We start from the raw sequence: 17,991 nt of genomic DNA on the forward strand, positions 1-17,991 counted from the left end.
AATGTAAATATGCTCCAAAAACTATTATGAAGAATACAGTTGCAATTATTATTTTTTAAATTTAAATTCAAATTAGTTAACATACAGTGTAGTATTGGTTTCAGGAGCAGAACCCAGTGATTCCTCACATATGTAACACTCAGTGCCCATCCCAACAAGTGCCCTCCTTAATGCCCATCACCCATTTAGCCCATCTGCCCCCCATGCCCCTGAGCAATCCTGTTTGTTCTCTGTATTTAGGAGTCTCTTATGGTTTGTCTCCCTCCACATTTGAGTGAAGTCATATGATATTTGTCTTTCTTGGACTGACTTATTTCTCTTAGCTTAATACACTCCAATTCCAGCCATGTTGTTGCAAATGGCAAGATAGCATTTTTTTGATCACTGAGTACTATTCCATTGTGTGTAGATATCTATATATCTATACACATTCCATGTGTATGTATATATTTACACACATACCTCCACATGTTCTTTATCCACTCATCAGTCGATGGACATTTGGGCTCCTTCCATAATTTGCCTACCGTGGATAGCACTGCTTAAACTTTGGGGTGCATGTGCCCCTTCACTTTAACATTTTTGTATCTTTTGGACAAACACCTAGTAGTGCAATTGCTGGGTCATAGGGTAGTTCTATTTTTAATTTTTTGAGGAACCTCCATATTGGTCTCCAGTTGCAATTATAACATTACTTCTAGAAATATCAAAAGCTAGATGCTGAATGGGTAGACTCAATGGATTTTTACCAAATTAAGGACCTGTAAGATAGATCTCTTGGATCTTACCTTCCCGAATAGCTGTAAACGGGACTCCTTCCTCTGCATTCATGCTGATGACTTTTAGAGCCACTAGTTGTCCATTTATCCTGGAAGAGTGAGGGGTGGGAAGAGGGACGGGGAGGACACACATTTATTGAAATGGCTCATAGCAGCAGTTTATACTAAGGATAGTTTAATGAATCCACAATATTCTAAAAATAAACTCTTTTAAAAGTCATATGTATGTATACCAAAATATTTTTTTCTTTACTCATTATAGAACCTTTGGAGATATATACTCATATTGAAACTGGAGAATACAAAAAGGTGCTAAACCCATCCTCATAATATTTGATGAATATTGTTCCTTTCATATCCTTTTGTGCACTTATTTGGGCCATCTTTATTTTTCATCTGGATTATTGTGGTGACCTCCTAACAGTTTCCCTACTTGTATGTTTGTACCCCTACTGTCTGGTCTCAATAGAGCAGCCCAGGGGATTCTTTTTAAGGGAATGTCAGAACAAATCACTTTTCTTCTCAAAACCCTCCATTATTGTCACATTTCACTCTGTTAAATTTTTTCTTATGTTTTTAGTTATTTTGAGAGAGAGAAAGTGTGTGTGTGAGTGCAAGAGGGGGAGGGCAGAGAGAAAGAGAAACAGAATCCCAAGCAGGCTCCACAAACCATCAGTGCAGAGCCCAACATGGCGGGCAGGGGGAGCGGGGCTGGAACCCACAACCTGGGAGATCATGACCTGAGCCAAGATCAAAAGTCGGATGCTTAACTGATGGAGACACCCAGGTGCCCTGGTCACATTTCATTCTGAGTAAAAGCCAAAATCTTACAACTACCTCCTAGGTGCCACCTGACCTGCCCAGGCCCGTCATTACCTCTCTCTCTCTTAACCTCCTCCTGCCCTCCCCTTATTTCAATGGATTGTTCACCGGAGAACCGAGATTTTAATACAAGTACAAGTACATGATTTTTGGGGCAGTTGGATTCATATCATATTATCAGTAGCATGCTTTCCCACCATTTAATTTTTCTTTTATTCATTCTTGTACTGTGTGATATTTAATGATGATATAAGATTTCATCATGTAGATATATAGTAGTGTTTTATGCTTGGCCAGTTCCAAATGCTTTCAAATTGTGTCTTTTATCTATTATAAAAATACAGTCATGATTATGTTTTTAGATCAGCCTTTTCACACAGCCCCTGTTTTCTTAGGGTAGAGTTGGAATTGCTAAGTCAGAGTATGTTATACACAAGCTTTTATTGTTTTGAATGATCCCTAATTATGCCACAGAGTAATCACACCACTAACTGGTCATGAGAATGGCCATTCCAGCACTTTCTTGCCAACACTGGGCAGAGTTTTTATTTTGTTTTGTTTTTTTTCATTTTTTAGAACAGATTTAGATTTGCAGAAAAATTGAGAAGATAATACAGAGAGTTCTCATATACCCTGCATCCAGTTTCTTCTACTATTAATATATGAGTATGATACATTTGTTGTAATTAATGAACCAACATTGATACATTATTATTAACTAAAGCTTATAGTGTATTAAGAATTCTTTAGTTTTTTACAGTAAAATTGTATTGTGTATTGTGGGTTGCATCATACATTGGTAAAATTGGAGGTAGTGCAACATGATAATACACAGGAAAAACCATAAAAGTACCAGACCCAGAAATTTTTCCCAATAAGCTTATTTAATAGTGATTTTTAAATTCCAAATGTACATAAGATTTTCACTATTATGTTACAATAAAACTAAATAGAAATAGCTGAAATGTGCAACATTAGAACAATTTAAAAATGTGTGGTACATCAACACAATGGAATATTTTGAATTTGTGACAAAAGCTCACATCCAGAGATGTGTAGAAAGTGGAAAATATGATAAAATAAACAATAGGATACAAAACAGCAAGCATGCTATATCTGTAACTTTAAATATACTGTTTGCAAGTAGCAGACAAAATGTGCGTGTGCAATTGCTATGGTGGAGTGATGGGTTATAGGCGATTGTTTTAAGTTATTCATTTACTTTGAGAGACGCAGAGGGAGCAGGAGCAAGCAGGAGAGGCGCAGAGAGAGCAGGAGCAAGCAGGAGAGACGCAGAGGGAGCAGGAGCAAGCAGGAGAGGCGCAGAGGGAGCAGGAGCAAGCAGGAGAGGCGCAGAGGGAGCAGGAGCAAGCAGGAGAGGCGCAGAGAGAGCAGGAGCAAGCAGGAGAGGGGCAGAGAGAGAAGTAGAATCCCAAGCTGGCAGCATGGAGCCTGACACTGTGAGATCATGAACTGAGCCAAAATCAAGAGAAGGCCACTTAATCGACTGAGCCTCATAGATGATTTTTAAGTTTTACTTTATTTTTTTTAGAGAAAGGGAATGAGAGAGGAGAGAGAGCGTGAGTGAGCCGGGGAGAGGGACAAAGGGAGAGAAAGAGAACCTTAAGCAGGCTCCGCACTCAATGCAGAGCCGGATGCGGGCTTAACCCCACAACCCTGGGATCAGGACCTGAGTTGAAATCAAGAGTAAGATGCTTAACTGATGGAGCCACCCAGGCACCCTGATGATTTTTCAGTTTTAAAGATTTATTTGCTGTTACATATTGCCTTTTAAAATAACATTTGTAAGTTTATTATGGTTTTCCAACTTGATTTCAAAATGTTTTCGTTTAATTTCTTTTAAAGTAGGTGTCATAGTAGATATGTATAAATTTATGAAATCAATAAATTTATCTTAGTCTTTTTGACTGAGATATAAATGACATATAGAATTTGTAGGTTAAAGCTGTACAATGTGTTGAATTGATACATTACATATTGCAGTATGAGTATGAAGATTTCTTTAGGGGTTTTTTTTTGTTGTTAAGTTTATGTATTTTGAGGGAGGGCAGGGAAGGGCAGAGGGAAGGGGAGAGAGAATCCCAAGCAGATTCTTGGCTGTCAGTGCACAGCCTATACGGGGCTTGATCTCCCAAACCATGAGACAAGGACCTGAGCTGAAAGTTGGACACTCAACCAACTGACTGCACCACCCAGACACCCCCAGGACTTCCTTATTTTTTTTACCTAATGTCCTTTCTCTGTTTCAGAATCCCATCCAGGATACCACATTATGTATATATACCATATGTATATATATATTACTGTCATGCCTCCTTAGGTCTCCTCTTGGCTGTAACAGATTCCTAGACTTTCCTTGTTGCTGATGACCATGACAGTTTTGAGGAGTACTGGTGAAAAATTTTGTAGGATACCTCTCTATTGCAATATTTCTGATGTTTTTCTGATGATTCGACTGATGATATAAATTATGAGAAGGTAAAGTGCCACTTTTGTCCCATCATATTAAGGATACATACTGTCATCAGAATTTTTTATTTTGATATTGGCCTTAATCACCAGTCTGAGGGAGTGTCTGTCAGGGTTTTTCACTGTAATTCTCCCTCCTCCCACTCCTTTTCCACAGTGTACTTTTCAAAGAATGTCACTCTGAGTAGGTCACACTTAAGGAGTAGGGATTTATGCTTCCAGCACTTTCTCCTTGAGGGTGGGTTATTTATATAAATTATTTGGAATTCTTTTGCACAGGAAATTTGTCTTTTCTCTCTCATTTATTAATTTATTGAGCCATTTATTTATATCAGTGTAGACTCATAGATATTAATTTTACACTTTGGGTTATAATCCAATATTAGTTTCTTTTGTTGCTCAAATTTTTCCAGATTTGTCCTTTGGGAGCTCTTTCACTTGGTTCCTGTGTCCCTTTGACATGCCCTCATAAATGTGGGGTTTCTTTTTTGGGGTCATACTTTTACCTTCATATTTTTTGCCTACTTAATTTCCCTAAAAAGGATTATCACATTTCAATTTCTATTTCTGTAACTACTTGTAGACCTGAATTTTTTTTTTAGTTTTTTTTAAATGTTTTATTTATTTTTGAGAGAGAGAGAGACAGCTTGAGCACGGGAGGGTCAGAGAGAGGGGGAAACACAGAATCTGAAGACAGGCTCCAGTCTCTGAGCTATGAATTTTCTTAAGCTTATTGGGTTTTTCTGTTCTTTTGTGATTTGCTCATTTGCACTGCATATTGAAATATTTTGCATATCTTTTGAATTGAAATATTTTGCATATCTTTTGAATTGAAATATTTTGCATATACTTTTCACCAATTTCTTTTGTCTATTTTAACACATGTTTGAAATTTGGAACTTTAAAATTTTTATGAAGTTCAATATTTTCCAAAATGTTTTACTCAGAGCATACCTCTGTGAAATTCTCCCTACCCCTCAAAACAGTTTTTTGGTCAAATATGTTTGGAAAATGCTTTATACTTTAAAATTTTTCTTGGGGCACCTGGGTAGCTCTGTCAGTTAAGTATCAGGTCATGATCTCACGGTTTGTGCGTTCAAGCCCTGCATTGGGCTCTATGCTGACAGCTCAGGGCCTAGAGCCTGGTTTGAATTCTGTTTCCCTCTCTTTCTGCCCCTCCACTTCTCTCTCTCTCTTTTAAAGCTAAACATTATAAAATTTAAAAAAATTTTTCTTAATCTTTCTTAGATAGTCATGGTATACATTATCATTTTAAAGATGCTGAGAGCATCTATAATAAAGGATCACATTTTTAATTTTGTTTTAGGGTTCCCTACAACAATTTGGCAATGGTAACTTTCAGTGAAATATCCTACATTCTCTCAGAACTAGGACTCCCTAGAAAATACACGTGTAGATGGGGCATCATGGACATGTAAGGGTTGTCACTTCGGTGTTCTATAGAGACAGTCCTTTCCAGCCCAAAGGTTACACAGAATTCCTCTACCTATGCTTCCAGTTCTTTTCTCTTCTTTTTCATTTAGCTCTTTAATCTACTAGGAATTCATATTGTATATTTACTTTTTTCCAAGTTGCTAACAATCAACTCAGTTTTGTTTGTTGGACTGTCTTCTTTTCCCTACTGATTTTATAGTGATTGACGTATATACCATGATTATATATTAGATGTATATATTAAATTATATATTATATATATTGGGTTTGTGATTGTTCTGGACTTAAAAAAATCATATTTCTTTGATCTATATTTTTAAATACTATACTATTTTAATTAGTGTAGGTTTTGAACATATTTAGACTATATTAAAACTTGAAAGGTGCCTGGATGGCTCAGTCGGTTGAACATCTGACTCTTGATTTTGGCTCAGGTCATGATCTAATGGTTTGTGGGATCGAGCCCTACCTCAGGCTCTGTACTGACAGTGTGGAGCCTGCTTGGGATTCTCTCCCCCTCCTTCTTATGCCCCTCCCCCATTCACACGTGTATGTCTGTGTGTGTGTGTGTGTGTGTGTGTGTGTGTGTACGCACGCAGACGCACGCACATGCACACTTGCTCTCTCTCTCTCTCTCAAAGTAAATAAATTAACTTAAAAATAGAAACTATTAAAACTTGAAATTAAAGAATTGCTGACATCTTTGCACTATTAGATTTTCTAATTCAAATATCCTGTACTTCAATAGTCTCTGGAATAATCCATAAGACCTTATATACCCAACCTGCTGCAACTGCAGCTCTTCCCTGTCTACGTGTCTTTCCACTCTCTGCTCCAATACCTGGCCTAGTACTGCCTCAGGGGTTTGTTACTTGCTGTTCCCTCTTCATGGGGCTCTGTTCTACTCTCCATGCACACAGTTCATACCTCACCTTGGTCCAAGCCCGTGTTCAAGTGTTCCTTTGTCTCTCTCTATTTAGAATAGTCATCCACCACCCAGCTCTGGCCCTCCCCATCCCTCTTCACCATTTTATTCTTTTCCAAAGCACTTTTCACTCTTTAACAAACTCAGTCTTGTATTAATTTGTTTATTGCCTATTTTATTGTGACTGGTATGTATACTCAATTAAAAGCAGAGAATCTTTGGGGCGCCTGGGTGGCTCAATCGGTTAAGCATCCGGCTTCAGCTCAGGTCCTGATCTCATGATTTGTGGGTTTGAACCCCACATAAGGCTCTGTGCTGACAGCTAGCTCAGAGCCTGGAGCCTGCTTCGGATTCTCTCTCTCTCTCTCTCTCTCTCTCTCTCTCTTTCTGCCCCTCCCCTGTTCGCGCTATCTCTCTCTGTGTCTCAAAAATAAATTTAAAAACATTTTTTAAAAAAGTAAAAAAACATTAAGAGCAGAGAATCTTTATTGTCTAAAAGAGTGTCTGGCACATAGTAGGTACTTAATAAATATTAGTAGAATGAATGCCTGTATCTTTTTCAAGTCTTTATGTCCCTTAGTAAACCCTTGCCCATTTTTTGATACTAATGATTTTCGTTGTTGATAATGTGAGAGTAACTTCCCTTACTCTATTTTCTAGTAACTGGTTATCATTACTACAAAGACAACTTTTGATAAGTGTATTTTGATTTTGTAACTGATCACCTTATTTTATCTTATTGCTACTACTGGTTTCTTAGATGATTGTTTTGGGCTTTTTAGGTAGACAATTCTATAATCCACAAAAATGATATTCCAGGATTTTTTTGTCATTGCATTGGCTAAAATATTTGCTATAATCATTAACAGTGAAGGATCATGAGCATTCTTGCCCTGTCTCTAACTCAATGGAGGTGTCTCTAGTATTTAACAAAGAAGGTATATGGATTGTTGATTTGAAATATTCTACATCATAATGAGGAATTATCATGCTATTCCTATCTTGCTCAGAGTTTTAAAAAGTAGTAATTGATATTGAATTTATTTGGCATCCATCTCTGTGATATTTTCAAACTTATTTTAAAATTATAAATGTAATGCCTTTGGAGTAAGGAATAAAGTGAAAAGTTTTAATCTTTCTTTGCCCACCACAGTTTTAGCCACTAGAAGTAACTAGTTTTCACAATCTCTTATGCATTTTTCCAGACTCCTCGATTAACACATAAATTTATACATGTATAGTACACTTGAGTGCTATTTTACTAAATGAGTATGTAGGATACACGTCGTTCTGTAACTTGCTTTGTCTTTTAAAATATTGAACATCTTTTTGTATTAGTAAATCTACTTCATACTTCAGATGGCTACATACCATTTCACTGCATGGTGATTATTTAGCCAGTACTACATCAGTGGGCATTTGTGACCAGGTTTTACTTTGATTTGTTTACGTTTTCTATTATAAATCTTGCGGCAATGAAAATACTTGTATGTATACCTCTGTACACTTAACAAGTATTTCTAATATTTTTTTTAAGTTTATTTGTTTATTTTTAGAGAGAGAGAGCGCGAGCCAGGAAGAGGGAGAGAGAGAATCCCAAGCCCAATGCAGGGCTTGATCTCACGAATTATGAGATCATGACCTGAGCTGAAATCAAGAGTCAGACGCCACCCAGGTGCCCCTCTGATGTATTTTTGCCCCTATTATTCAGCTGACTCCTCGAAGGAAATATTTTATATTCTTAGTTCCTAAGATAGTCTATAGAATTGTATTAAATAATGTATTTAAAATGATTTTGCTTAAAATCCTGTTTTAATGTGTAAAACTAATAAGATGATTACTAAGATAAATAATAACTAGCCTTTATTTATATTACATTTTAAAAATTAACATTTAACCACTATTGAGCCATTATTTTTCTCCATTGAAGTAACATAAAGAAATCAGACCTTCTGACTTTCTCATTGAAGTTCATGGATCTTTCACATGTGTCCAACAAACTTTGTTAGCCAAAATGGGCCCTTGGCTTCTGGATTAGCATTATTTTTTTCTCCAGCCAAACCACAGGTCTGTAATAATGTATAAACCCCAGGACTATAAGTGCACAAACCTCAGCACTAATAATTTTTTGCATGTGTCATACTTTATAGAAACCAACTGCAGTTTCTTCTATGAAGTTAAGAGGAAGATTGAAGGAGCAAACTCAAGGTTGCCATTGCAAACTCTGTCGTCGTGTTTTAGGGAGAGATGTGGAAAACCCTTTAGAGACACCTTACCAGCTACACTTTTGAAGAATGGTAATTGTTCTTTGGGTCAGCAGTAGGAAAATTCTACTTTGAACTGAATAAACGAGGGAAAAGGCTGACAAACATCTTAGTGAACTGATTTTAATTAGGGCAAGAGAAGTTTGTTTTCCTTGCAAGGCTCTTTAAGTCATCATGTCTCTCCCTGTTGACTATGGTGTCTTACGCTGGTCCTGAACTTCTGCCATGTGTCACCTGACTCTATAATTTCAAATCAGAGGGGTGGATCCTCATCTTCAGAGTTTCTCCCAGTTACGAGTCACTCACCTGCTAATCCCCTTGTAAACTGTGGCATAAGAACCTTCACCCAATTTCTCCAAATTCAAGTAAGATGAGGCTGCCCCGAAAGGGAGGCTCTTCCTCTGCTTAAGGAGAATGGGGAGGGGAGAGAGGTGGGAAAGAAAGAAAAAACACACTTCTTAGGGTTGACTTTTTTCCCAGAGAAATTAGACAGCATTGCCCAAGTATACTTGGGAAGGCCCTCTCGGTACTGGCCCTGGAAGTCAGGGCCAGCTTCGTAGACAAGCATATATTCAATCCTTCTACTTAAACATCAGCTGTTCACTCACCCACTGAAAATCCTGCCTCAGATCCTCTTCCTGAAAAGAATCACTGTTACTCCGTGGCCTTTTACTCTTGTACTTCCGGGCACGGACAGCCTGAAGTCCCCTGGGGTGAAATGAAGTCATGGAACATGATGCTTCTTTTAGGTCTGTTAGCTAGAGAAAAAAGAGAGTACAGGAATAAAATTCATGCAAAGTCAAGACTCAGTGGCTGGCTTAAAGCTTTTTTTCTTCATGTATCTTGAATGTTACTCTTCAGATGTTTTCCAAGCCTCCTGCACCTGCAAAAGCAAATCCTTTCCTGAAAGTCAGATTCTTAAAAAAGACCATAATGATATCACCTGTTAAAACTCTACATTGTTTCTGCACTTAAAAATATTTCTTTAACCCTTAGATTAACCTAAATCTCTCTGATGGATGGTTTCCAATTTTTCTCAGTTTAATTCAATTTTTTCCTTTCATGTATTCTTAACTCATCTCTTTTGGGGAATAATTTTCTAGTATGTCATTGCTAATAACCTTAAAATAATGGTCGTGATTTTGAATCCATTGCATACCAATACTGCAGCTTGCTTTCTGAGGCTCAGCTCTGTAACTTAGTACTTCAGATATTCCATGAGAATAACTACTTTCTCAACTTCAGGTCAACTGAGATACGTGTAGCCCACAGCACAGGATTATTTTTCCCTTCTGGTTTACAAGAACATCCCCAAACTTGATAGCAACAGCCATAAATTCTCGGTGACTTTAATAGAATTTTCTTTTTATTGGTTGTGACCCACCGCAGAGAAATCAGACCCTGCTCCAAAAAGGGAATCTCTGAACTCCTTAGGTTATCAACAGAGGAAGATGCTCCTCCGGGGATACAAATACCTCAATCGCAGGCTCTGCCGGCACAGGCGCAGTCCTCTGACCACTGTGTGTTTCGCCTCCCTCCCAACAGCGATGGCAGCTGCATCCAGGCTGGAGAGTCTTTGTACACAGCTCTTGACCCATAATCTTCTAGGTTCAAGGAGAAAACCCGCACTTGAACCTCTCCCCTCTGCCTCTCCTGTTCTCTTTCACTCCCTTTTTGCCAGAGGTCAGCAATGCTGGAGCTTTCATATGACTCACATGAGGACTCTGAGCTGAGCAGCCTCATGACTTCAGCAGTTTTTCCTTATCAGTGAAAGAAACTGCATCCGAAAGGTGGCCGCCTGCATTCTTAATGCACAACGGAAAACAGGACAGCAAATACTGGAGAGGATCAGTTTTGGCACAAAGTTCTTATTCCAGGCATAAGTTAGTGCTGTTAGTATACATAGCTTTTCCATGTAAATGATAGTGATATTGATTAGGCTTCCTGGCGCTAAAGTGGACATGTTGAGTATTTTCTCCCTGCTTTCCATCTGAAAGCATTTTGCTTCTGAGACTTTAAAATAAATTCGCAACCTAGCCAACTTTTAGTAATCAAAGACCACAGAATCATAGAGCAAGAAAATAGCTTCTCTATGTCTTTGCCTCTAAGCAGTAGTATATAATATTTAATAGCCCCAGAGCGGTAGTCATCCATTTACTGATTCAAAAATGACCTAGTAAGCCCCTGTGTTGTTTTTACTCTACAGATAATGATATTATCCAACGGTGGGGAGAGAGGAGTTTGCATGAAATATCTCATTCTCTTTCTCTCTTCTTCCCACTTCTTCCCCCACAGCTTTCTGCCACATAAACATAATTAATGTTTACCATATTAATAGCATGACGTGTCAAGAAAATAGCTTGAGCTAACTTTGTAGTGTTTGAACAGAACTTTTTCTCTTATAGACTCCTAATGTGATCGCCACCATAATGTACTAACCAGAGTGAGACAGAATGTAGGACACACACACACACACACACACACACACACACACACACACGATCAGTATCATTAAGGGGAAAAAATGAGTCATGTCTATTACTACAGCAATATTTATGTATATTTGATATCTGAAACTCAATAGTTAAAAAAACCTTCTAGATAATTTAATTATGAGCATGTATTGAAGTTTTACTTCAAAATTGCAATAAGAGAAGAGATGTAAAACAGGCCAATTTAAAAAGTCACTCAAATTAGAGACATTTAGTTTTAAAAAAAAGTGACACGTTAAACTAATACAAAATAATTTGTTTGGTTAAATACCAAATAAACCTTTGACCAACAATCAACAGAGAGTGAAAGAAGTTAATTTCTCAGACTACTTAATTCTGTTAGAATTTATTATAATTTGATTATATTTTATGAGAAATGCTGATTTCTGCCTAAAATGAGATGGTGAATTTTATCATACAAACCCCAGACAATTTGTGAGACAGTTTTTCCTTATCACCTACTAGTTATCATAAGTTTAAAATTTTTTAAATGGCTAGCGGTTTTATAGCTAGGGGGTTATTCACCTAAGCCACAAATTATTTAAATAGAATAGCCTGATGTTTTTAAGGTTTAAAATGCTATGTTTAGATACTAGATGGACTACTCAGGGAAATTGTAAAATACTCTTCAGAATTTTCAAAAATTATTTACAGTCTTCTTTAAAGTCAAGGAAGTGCTCAGTTTGGAAGCACATATACTAAAATTGTAACAATACAGAGAAGATCAGCAAGGCTCCTGCGCAAGGATGACACACAAATTCAAGAAGCATTCCATATTGAAAATAAAAATAAACAAAGAAAGTCAAGGAAAAATAACAGATGACTTCTTAATTCTAGCTCTAGGGGCACCTGAGAGGCTCAGTTGGTTAAGTGCCCAACTTCAGCCCATGTCATGATCTCAGGGTTTGTGGGTTCAAGCCCCACATTGGACTTGCTGTCACTGCAAAGTCTGCTTTAGATCCTGTTTCCCTCTCTCTGTGCCCCTCTCCTCTCTCAAAAATAAACATTTGAAAAAAAGATGTTTCCTAGTTCTGTGCCCAAAACAATTTTTATTATCAAATATTTCTGAGTAAGGACAGGAGATTTAGAGGACTTCATTTTGGACTGTGAATTGGACACCGTGCTCACACCACTCCAGGTTGGCTGGACCTAGCTTAGCGGCCTGGTCAGTTCCACGGCTTGAGAAGCCCACTGTGTTGTCTCGGAGCACAGCCTCTATTACTTCTACCTCCCCCTGTCACAGACCAAAGAGCCCCCACACATGAAGCTGACTGACAGGGAGAGACTCCCATGCCTGGCCACGAGCCTGCCAGGGCCAGGTGACACAATGGAGAAATGAGGAAGTCCCGCAGAGTTCACTGCCACCATTGTGATACCAACAATGTCTGGTAGGGAGGTGAGGCCAGTTCAGAAACATACTCTGTGCACCTGCACCCTCCTTCTCTGCTTTACTTCCTTTCCCCCCTCCCTTCCACTTCCCTGGGACTGCACATGACACCTTCCCCTCAAAATCATTAAGTGTTAGCATGGAAGCTTTGGCTTCAGGCTCTGTTTTCAGGGAACCTGAGTTAAGACAAATAGTAGCCATTTTTTAACAAGCAGTAAAATTACAGGTTATAGACAATTTCAGGCTAGATTCTCCCTCCCTACATTTTTGGAGTCCTTTTTCCTTTTTCAATCAGTGGGTATTCAAACTACTGTACTATGTTTAGTTGAAAATTTACAGTTTTTCTAACATTTGCATTCTGTTTAAATCTAGCCAGATTATTAGGAGTTATGGTTTAATATTAACCTTTCTAGAATATGTAGATTATCACAAGCACTCAAGAGACAATAAAATGAGGAATAATGTGAAGTTTGTCAGAAACATTAAAAATAAACATCCACACAATGGAGTAATATGCAGCTATAAGAAGGAGAGATCTCTATGTAATGACAGGCTGTGATTATCAAAATATAAACATTAGCAATATTGCTCTTATTTGAAACTATTTTTGGTGTATTTTAGGATTAAATAAATAATTATGACAATGTCAGCAGCACTACATTTTCAGCATAAGAATAAATAGATAAAAGTATCAAATCAAACAAACCAAGTAAAAATTATGTTATCTTTATCTTTTTAAGTAATCTCTATACCCAATATGGGGCTCAAACTCACAACCCTGAGATTAAGAGTCACATGCTCTACTGACTGAGCCAGCCAGGTGCCCCCAAATCCATGTTATCTTAAATTTGATTTGGAAATATCCATATGAACTTATAAATTTTTTTTCTTTAAAAAAAGGATTCTGTCAGCCAAAAGACCTAGAAACAACGTTGACTCAATAGTAATGAACAACCCAAGCACTTTGTTTGTGGTCTCTAAATACCATTTTCCATTAAAAAGAACCATGCATCCATGGAGAAGTAGTGTCTGAATACCTAGAACCTGGAATCTAAGAAGTTATCAGGATGCCTGGGTGGGTAAGTTAAGTGTCTGACTTTGGCTCAGGTCATGATCTCACAGTCTGTGAGTTCAAGCCCCATGTCGGGCTCTGTGCTGACAGCTCAGAGCCTGGAGCCTACTTTGGATTCTGTGTCTCCCTCTCTCTGCCTTTCCCCTGCTCATGCTTTCTCTCTCAAAAATAAATAAAATTTTAAAAAAATCTAAGAAGTTATCAAGAAAGATGTCCCAGAACTTCTAGTTAGCAGAAGGGAGGGAGGCTTGAGTTAAGTGGGTGAAGAGGGTTAAGAGGGGCACTTGTAATGAGCACTGGGTAATGTATGGAAGTGTTGAACCACGATATTGTACACCTGAAACTAACATTACACTGTATGTTAACTAACTGAAATTTAAATAAACACTTAAAAAAAAAAGAAAGATGTCCCAGGTTTATCTTATGTCAATGGCAGTCGTGTTAAAAGGACATAGGTGCCAACTTGAAGGGACTCCCGTTTAGCTTAAGATGGGACAATGTGAGTATCAAAAAGACCAATGACTGCAGTGGCTCGAAACACATAAAATCCATAAGATCCATACAGTTACCTAAACAAAATTGTCACTGAGCGGTTTCTAGTGTACCAATTCATGACTAAATATCATAAAGGGGGAAAATCAAGTTTATTTTTGTCTTTTATACAGAAATTGTTTTTCCAGTGTTATCAGATAATTAATGAAGGGAATATTCTTCATTAGAGATGAATATCAGCTAATTAATGAAGAAGAAATGATAGAAGTAGAAAAATTCACTATTATACAATCACAGAGCTAAGCAACAATCATCACTGAAGGCTAAAATCATTAGGTAAAGGATTGATAAGGAACTTTGCAATGAAGGGTCAGGTTTACAACATCTGAGTCTAGTGACCAATCTTGGCTCCACTAAATTTGGGATATCCAGACACTATGAGCCAGGAAGTTTACTGCATCACCTGTGATATATTTTTGGCTAAAGAAAAAAAGTTTAAAGGCACCTGGGTGGCTCAGTCAGGTAAGCATCCAACTTCAGTTCAGGTCATGATCTCACGGTCCGTGAGTTTGATCCCTGCATCAGGCTGTGTGCTGACAGTGTAAAGCCTGCTTGAGATTCTCTCCCTCTCTCCCTCTCTCTCTCTGCCCCTCCCCTGCTTGAGCTCTCTCTCTCTCAAAATAAATAAACTTAAAAAAATTTTTGGAATCTAATCAATTGTCTAAGATCTAAACATAGAGGACAGAGAAGTTAACACCACAATGAAACAAATAACCAAATCAGAAAGGACACATAACTTGATTCTCTAGCAAATTAATGGTATAAAAAAGGTGAATTATAAAGTCTTGAAAGACACAACAAACAGACAATATGTAGACTTTGTTTGGATCCTGATTTGAACAAGTCAATTGTAAAATGACATTTCTTTTTTCCCAGCTTTACTGAGGTATAATTGACAAGTAAAGACTGCATATATTTAAGTGTACAACGTGACATTTTGATATATGTATACATTGTAAAATATTTACCACAACGAGCTAATTAACATCTCTCTCACCTCACATAGTTAACTTTTTTCTTTTTTTGGTAACAGCAATCAAGATCTCTCCTGGAAAACAAAAACAAAAACAAAAACCCTATTCTCCTAGCAAATTTCAAGTACACAGTACAGTGTTGTTAACTGTAGTCACCCTGCTATATGTTAGAGCTCCTGAACTTATTAATCCTGCAAATCTGAAACTTTGCAGCCTCTGTGTTTATGTTTATTTTTGAGAGAGAGAGAGAGAGAGAGAGAGAGAGAGAGAGAGAGAGAGCGCGAACACACAAGTGGGGGGAGAGGCCACAGAGAGAGGGAGAGAGAGAATCCCAGTTAGGATCCATGCTGCCAGCCCAGAGCTCCATCCCACGAACCATGAGATCATGATCTAAGATGAAACCCAGAGTCAGACGTTTAACTGACTCAGCCACCCAGGAGCCCCTGAAACTTTGCAGCCTTTGACAGACATTTCCCCAGTATCTCCACCCTCACTGCTAACCAGTGTAGAACAACATTTCTGAAACAAATATGGAAATTTAAATATGGTATCAGATAATCTTAAGAATTTTTTTAAATTTTGCATGGTGAATATGTTTATAAAACAATCCTACATTGAGAGATGCCTACTCAAGTATTTATGGGTAGAATGACATAATTTCCTTGCTCTAAAATATTCCAGAAAAATAGTGTTGGGGATAAAAAAAAAATTGGTAAAATATTGATAGTTGTTTAAGCTAGGTGATGGCTATATGAAACTTCATTTTTATATGTTTGAGAACTTTCTATAAAGAAAGTAGAAAAAGAAGAATATTTTTTAAAACATATTCACACGAAATCTAAACATTTCAATTACTTATTTGCTTATATTCCTCCCTACTTCCAACAATGCAGGAGACATTTTAGATAAAAACATATAAATAATAATAATAATAACAACAATAAGAGTAATAGCAACAGCAACCACATCAGTGCTTGTTCTGTGCCAGAACAAGCTGATCCTCCAACTCCATGACAATGAGTAGATACCTTTATTATCTCCACTTGATCATGGAAGAACTGAGTCTCAAAGAGTTTAACTTTCTCAAGGTTACTCAAGTAGCACTAGTAAAAAAATTTAACCTCCCCAAACTACCAACTTTCCCAAATTTTATTTCATGAGGGCACATTGATAATAGTATTTTCTTTTGTTTTGTTTTTATTGAATTTTAGTTAGTTAACAGACAGTGCAATATTAGTTTCAGAAGTAGCATTCAGTGTTACATACAACACCCAGTGCTCATCACAAGTGCCCTCCTAATACTCATTACCCATCTAGCCTCTCACCCCCTTCCCTCTGATAATAGTATTTGTACAAAGAGCACAAAAATCTCAGTTTGGTTGCATTTCTCATTACTTATTTGGCCTAAATTTCAATTAGTTATTATATTCAGGATGATCCAGTAATAGGTAAGGGACTCTACTTCCATGAATCAGGGGGAACATGACATCATCTTTAGTCCAGAGAAAAGCTATAATGTAGGATTCTTAAGTCACGCGTCTTCCTTCTTCCTGGAGTAGTTTAACTTGAAACTTTTACATGCTAAGAGTGCTGTCTTCTGACAATAAGCAGAACTGCAAGCTTATGGGATCTGGGTCTCCTTAGTTCCTTTAAATGTAGCTATGGTCTTTATTGACATCATATTACTATTGCATATTTGTGTGCTATTTGTTTACTTGTCTTCATTTCCACAATGAAGTGACGGCATAAATTCCAGTGTTATCTTCTTTTCTCACTGCCTTCAAGAAACAGTCACATTCAAAACTGATGAGTTACTGAGAAAGTATGTAAAGCACAACGACCACATTTCCAAATTGCACAAGTTCTTATCGATTTAGAAGACAATTTCTGGAGCTCTGGACATATCTGCTCGAAATGCCAAATGCCCCAATTACAAATTTTCTGGCTTAAGTTCTATGCTACTGGCTCTGATATTAAATTCCTGCCTCTCACTGAGGCCCTCCCCACATCCTGGCATTGGCTTCTGAAAGAGCAGTTTACCTGTTGTGAATCTAAACTGTTAACTACAGATGGAACACTCAAGAATGCTGAGTGATTCCATATGTGTGGAACCACATTCTAAAACTACCGGAAAGCAATGGCAGTTAAAAAAGACATTTCACTGACAAGTAAAGAAATCTAATTGCAAGGTGTTCTTGTGACAGAATGACTTAGCTTGTGAAACAATGCAGTTATACCAAACACTATACCTAAAAAGGACTAATTATCTCAAATTGTAGGATCTTTGGGGAAACTGTGCTTCTACCGACCAGATGTTTTCTCTTTGTTGTTCTTTGCATTTGTATGATTATTTATTTGTTTTAATTTCTTGAGTTCGAATGCGTTAAAAAATTCCAGAAATGACTTAAACTGATGATTTGGGGGGCGCCTGGGTGGCTCAGTCAGCTAAAGTGTCCGACTTCAGCTCAGGTCAGATCTCACGTTCGTGGGTTCGAGCCCCACGTCAGGCTCTGTGCTGACAGCTAGCTCAGAGCCTGGAGCCTGCTTCTGGTTCTGTGTCTCCCTCTCTCTCTCTGCCCCTCCCCCTCTCATGCTCTGTCTCTCTCTGTATCAAAAATAAATAAAATATTAAAAAAAAACAACTGATGATTTGGTGCCCACTGAAATGGGGGAGACTGATTCTATACTTAAATTTCCTCCTTTAATATAGCAGTATGATTTTTTTAAAGAGCAATTTAATGTTTTTATAAAAAATAGATTTGTAAATATAGCATAATCA

General features: G+C 37.5%; 1 protein-coding gene and 1 non-coding gene across 3 annotated transcripts in view; one reads left to right on the top strand and one right to left on the bottom strand.

Moving 5' to 3' along the window:
* Positions 1-10,333, bottom strand: part of CDK15 (cyclin dependent kinase 15) — a 79,342-nt gene extending 69,009 nt beyond the window's left edge. For both annotated transcript variants that reach the window (XM_029932951.1, XM_029932950.1), the window contains exons 1-4: positions 10,211-10,333; positions 9,344-9,493; positions 9,042-9,136; positions 789-868 (exon numbers count right to left, since the gene is read on the bottom strand). In XM_029932951.1, coding sequence (XP_029788811.1) covers positions 789-868; positions 9,042-9,136; positions 9,344-9,493; positions 10,211-10,333 — 448 coding nt within the window. The remainder of the gene's footprint in view (positions 1-788; positions 869-9,041; positions 9,137-9,343; positions 9,494-10,210) is intronic.
* Positions 10,334-11,901: 1,568 nt separating this feature from the next.
* LOC115288753 lies at positions 11,902-12,008 on the top strand. The gene has a single exon (XR_003907159.1). It is a non-coding gene; the product is annotated as a U6 spliceosomal RNA (small nuclear RNA).
* Positions 12,009-17,991: the final 5,983 nt, after the last annotated feature.

Source organism: Suricata suricatta, chromosome 3, assembly GCF_006229205.1.
Source record: "Suricata suricatta isolate VVHF042 chromosome 3, meerkat_22Aug2017_6uvM2_HiC, whole genome shotgun sequence".
Taxonomy (NCBI): Eukaryota; Metazoa; Chordata; class Mammalia; order Carnivora; family Herpestidae; genus Suricata; species Suricata suricatta.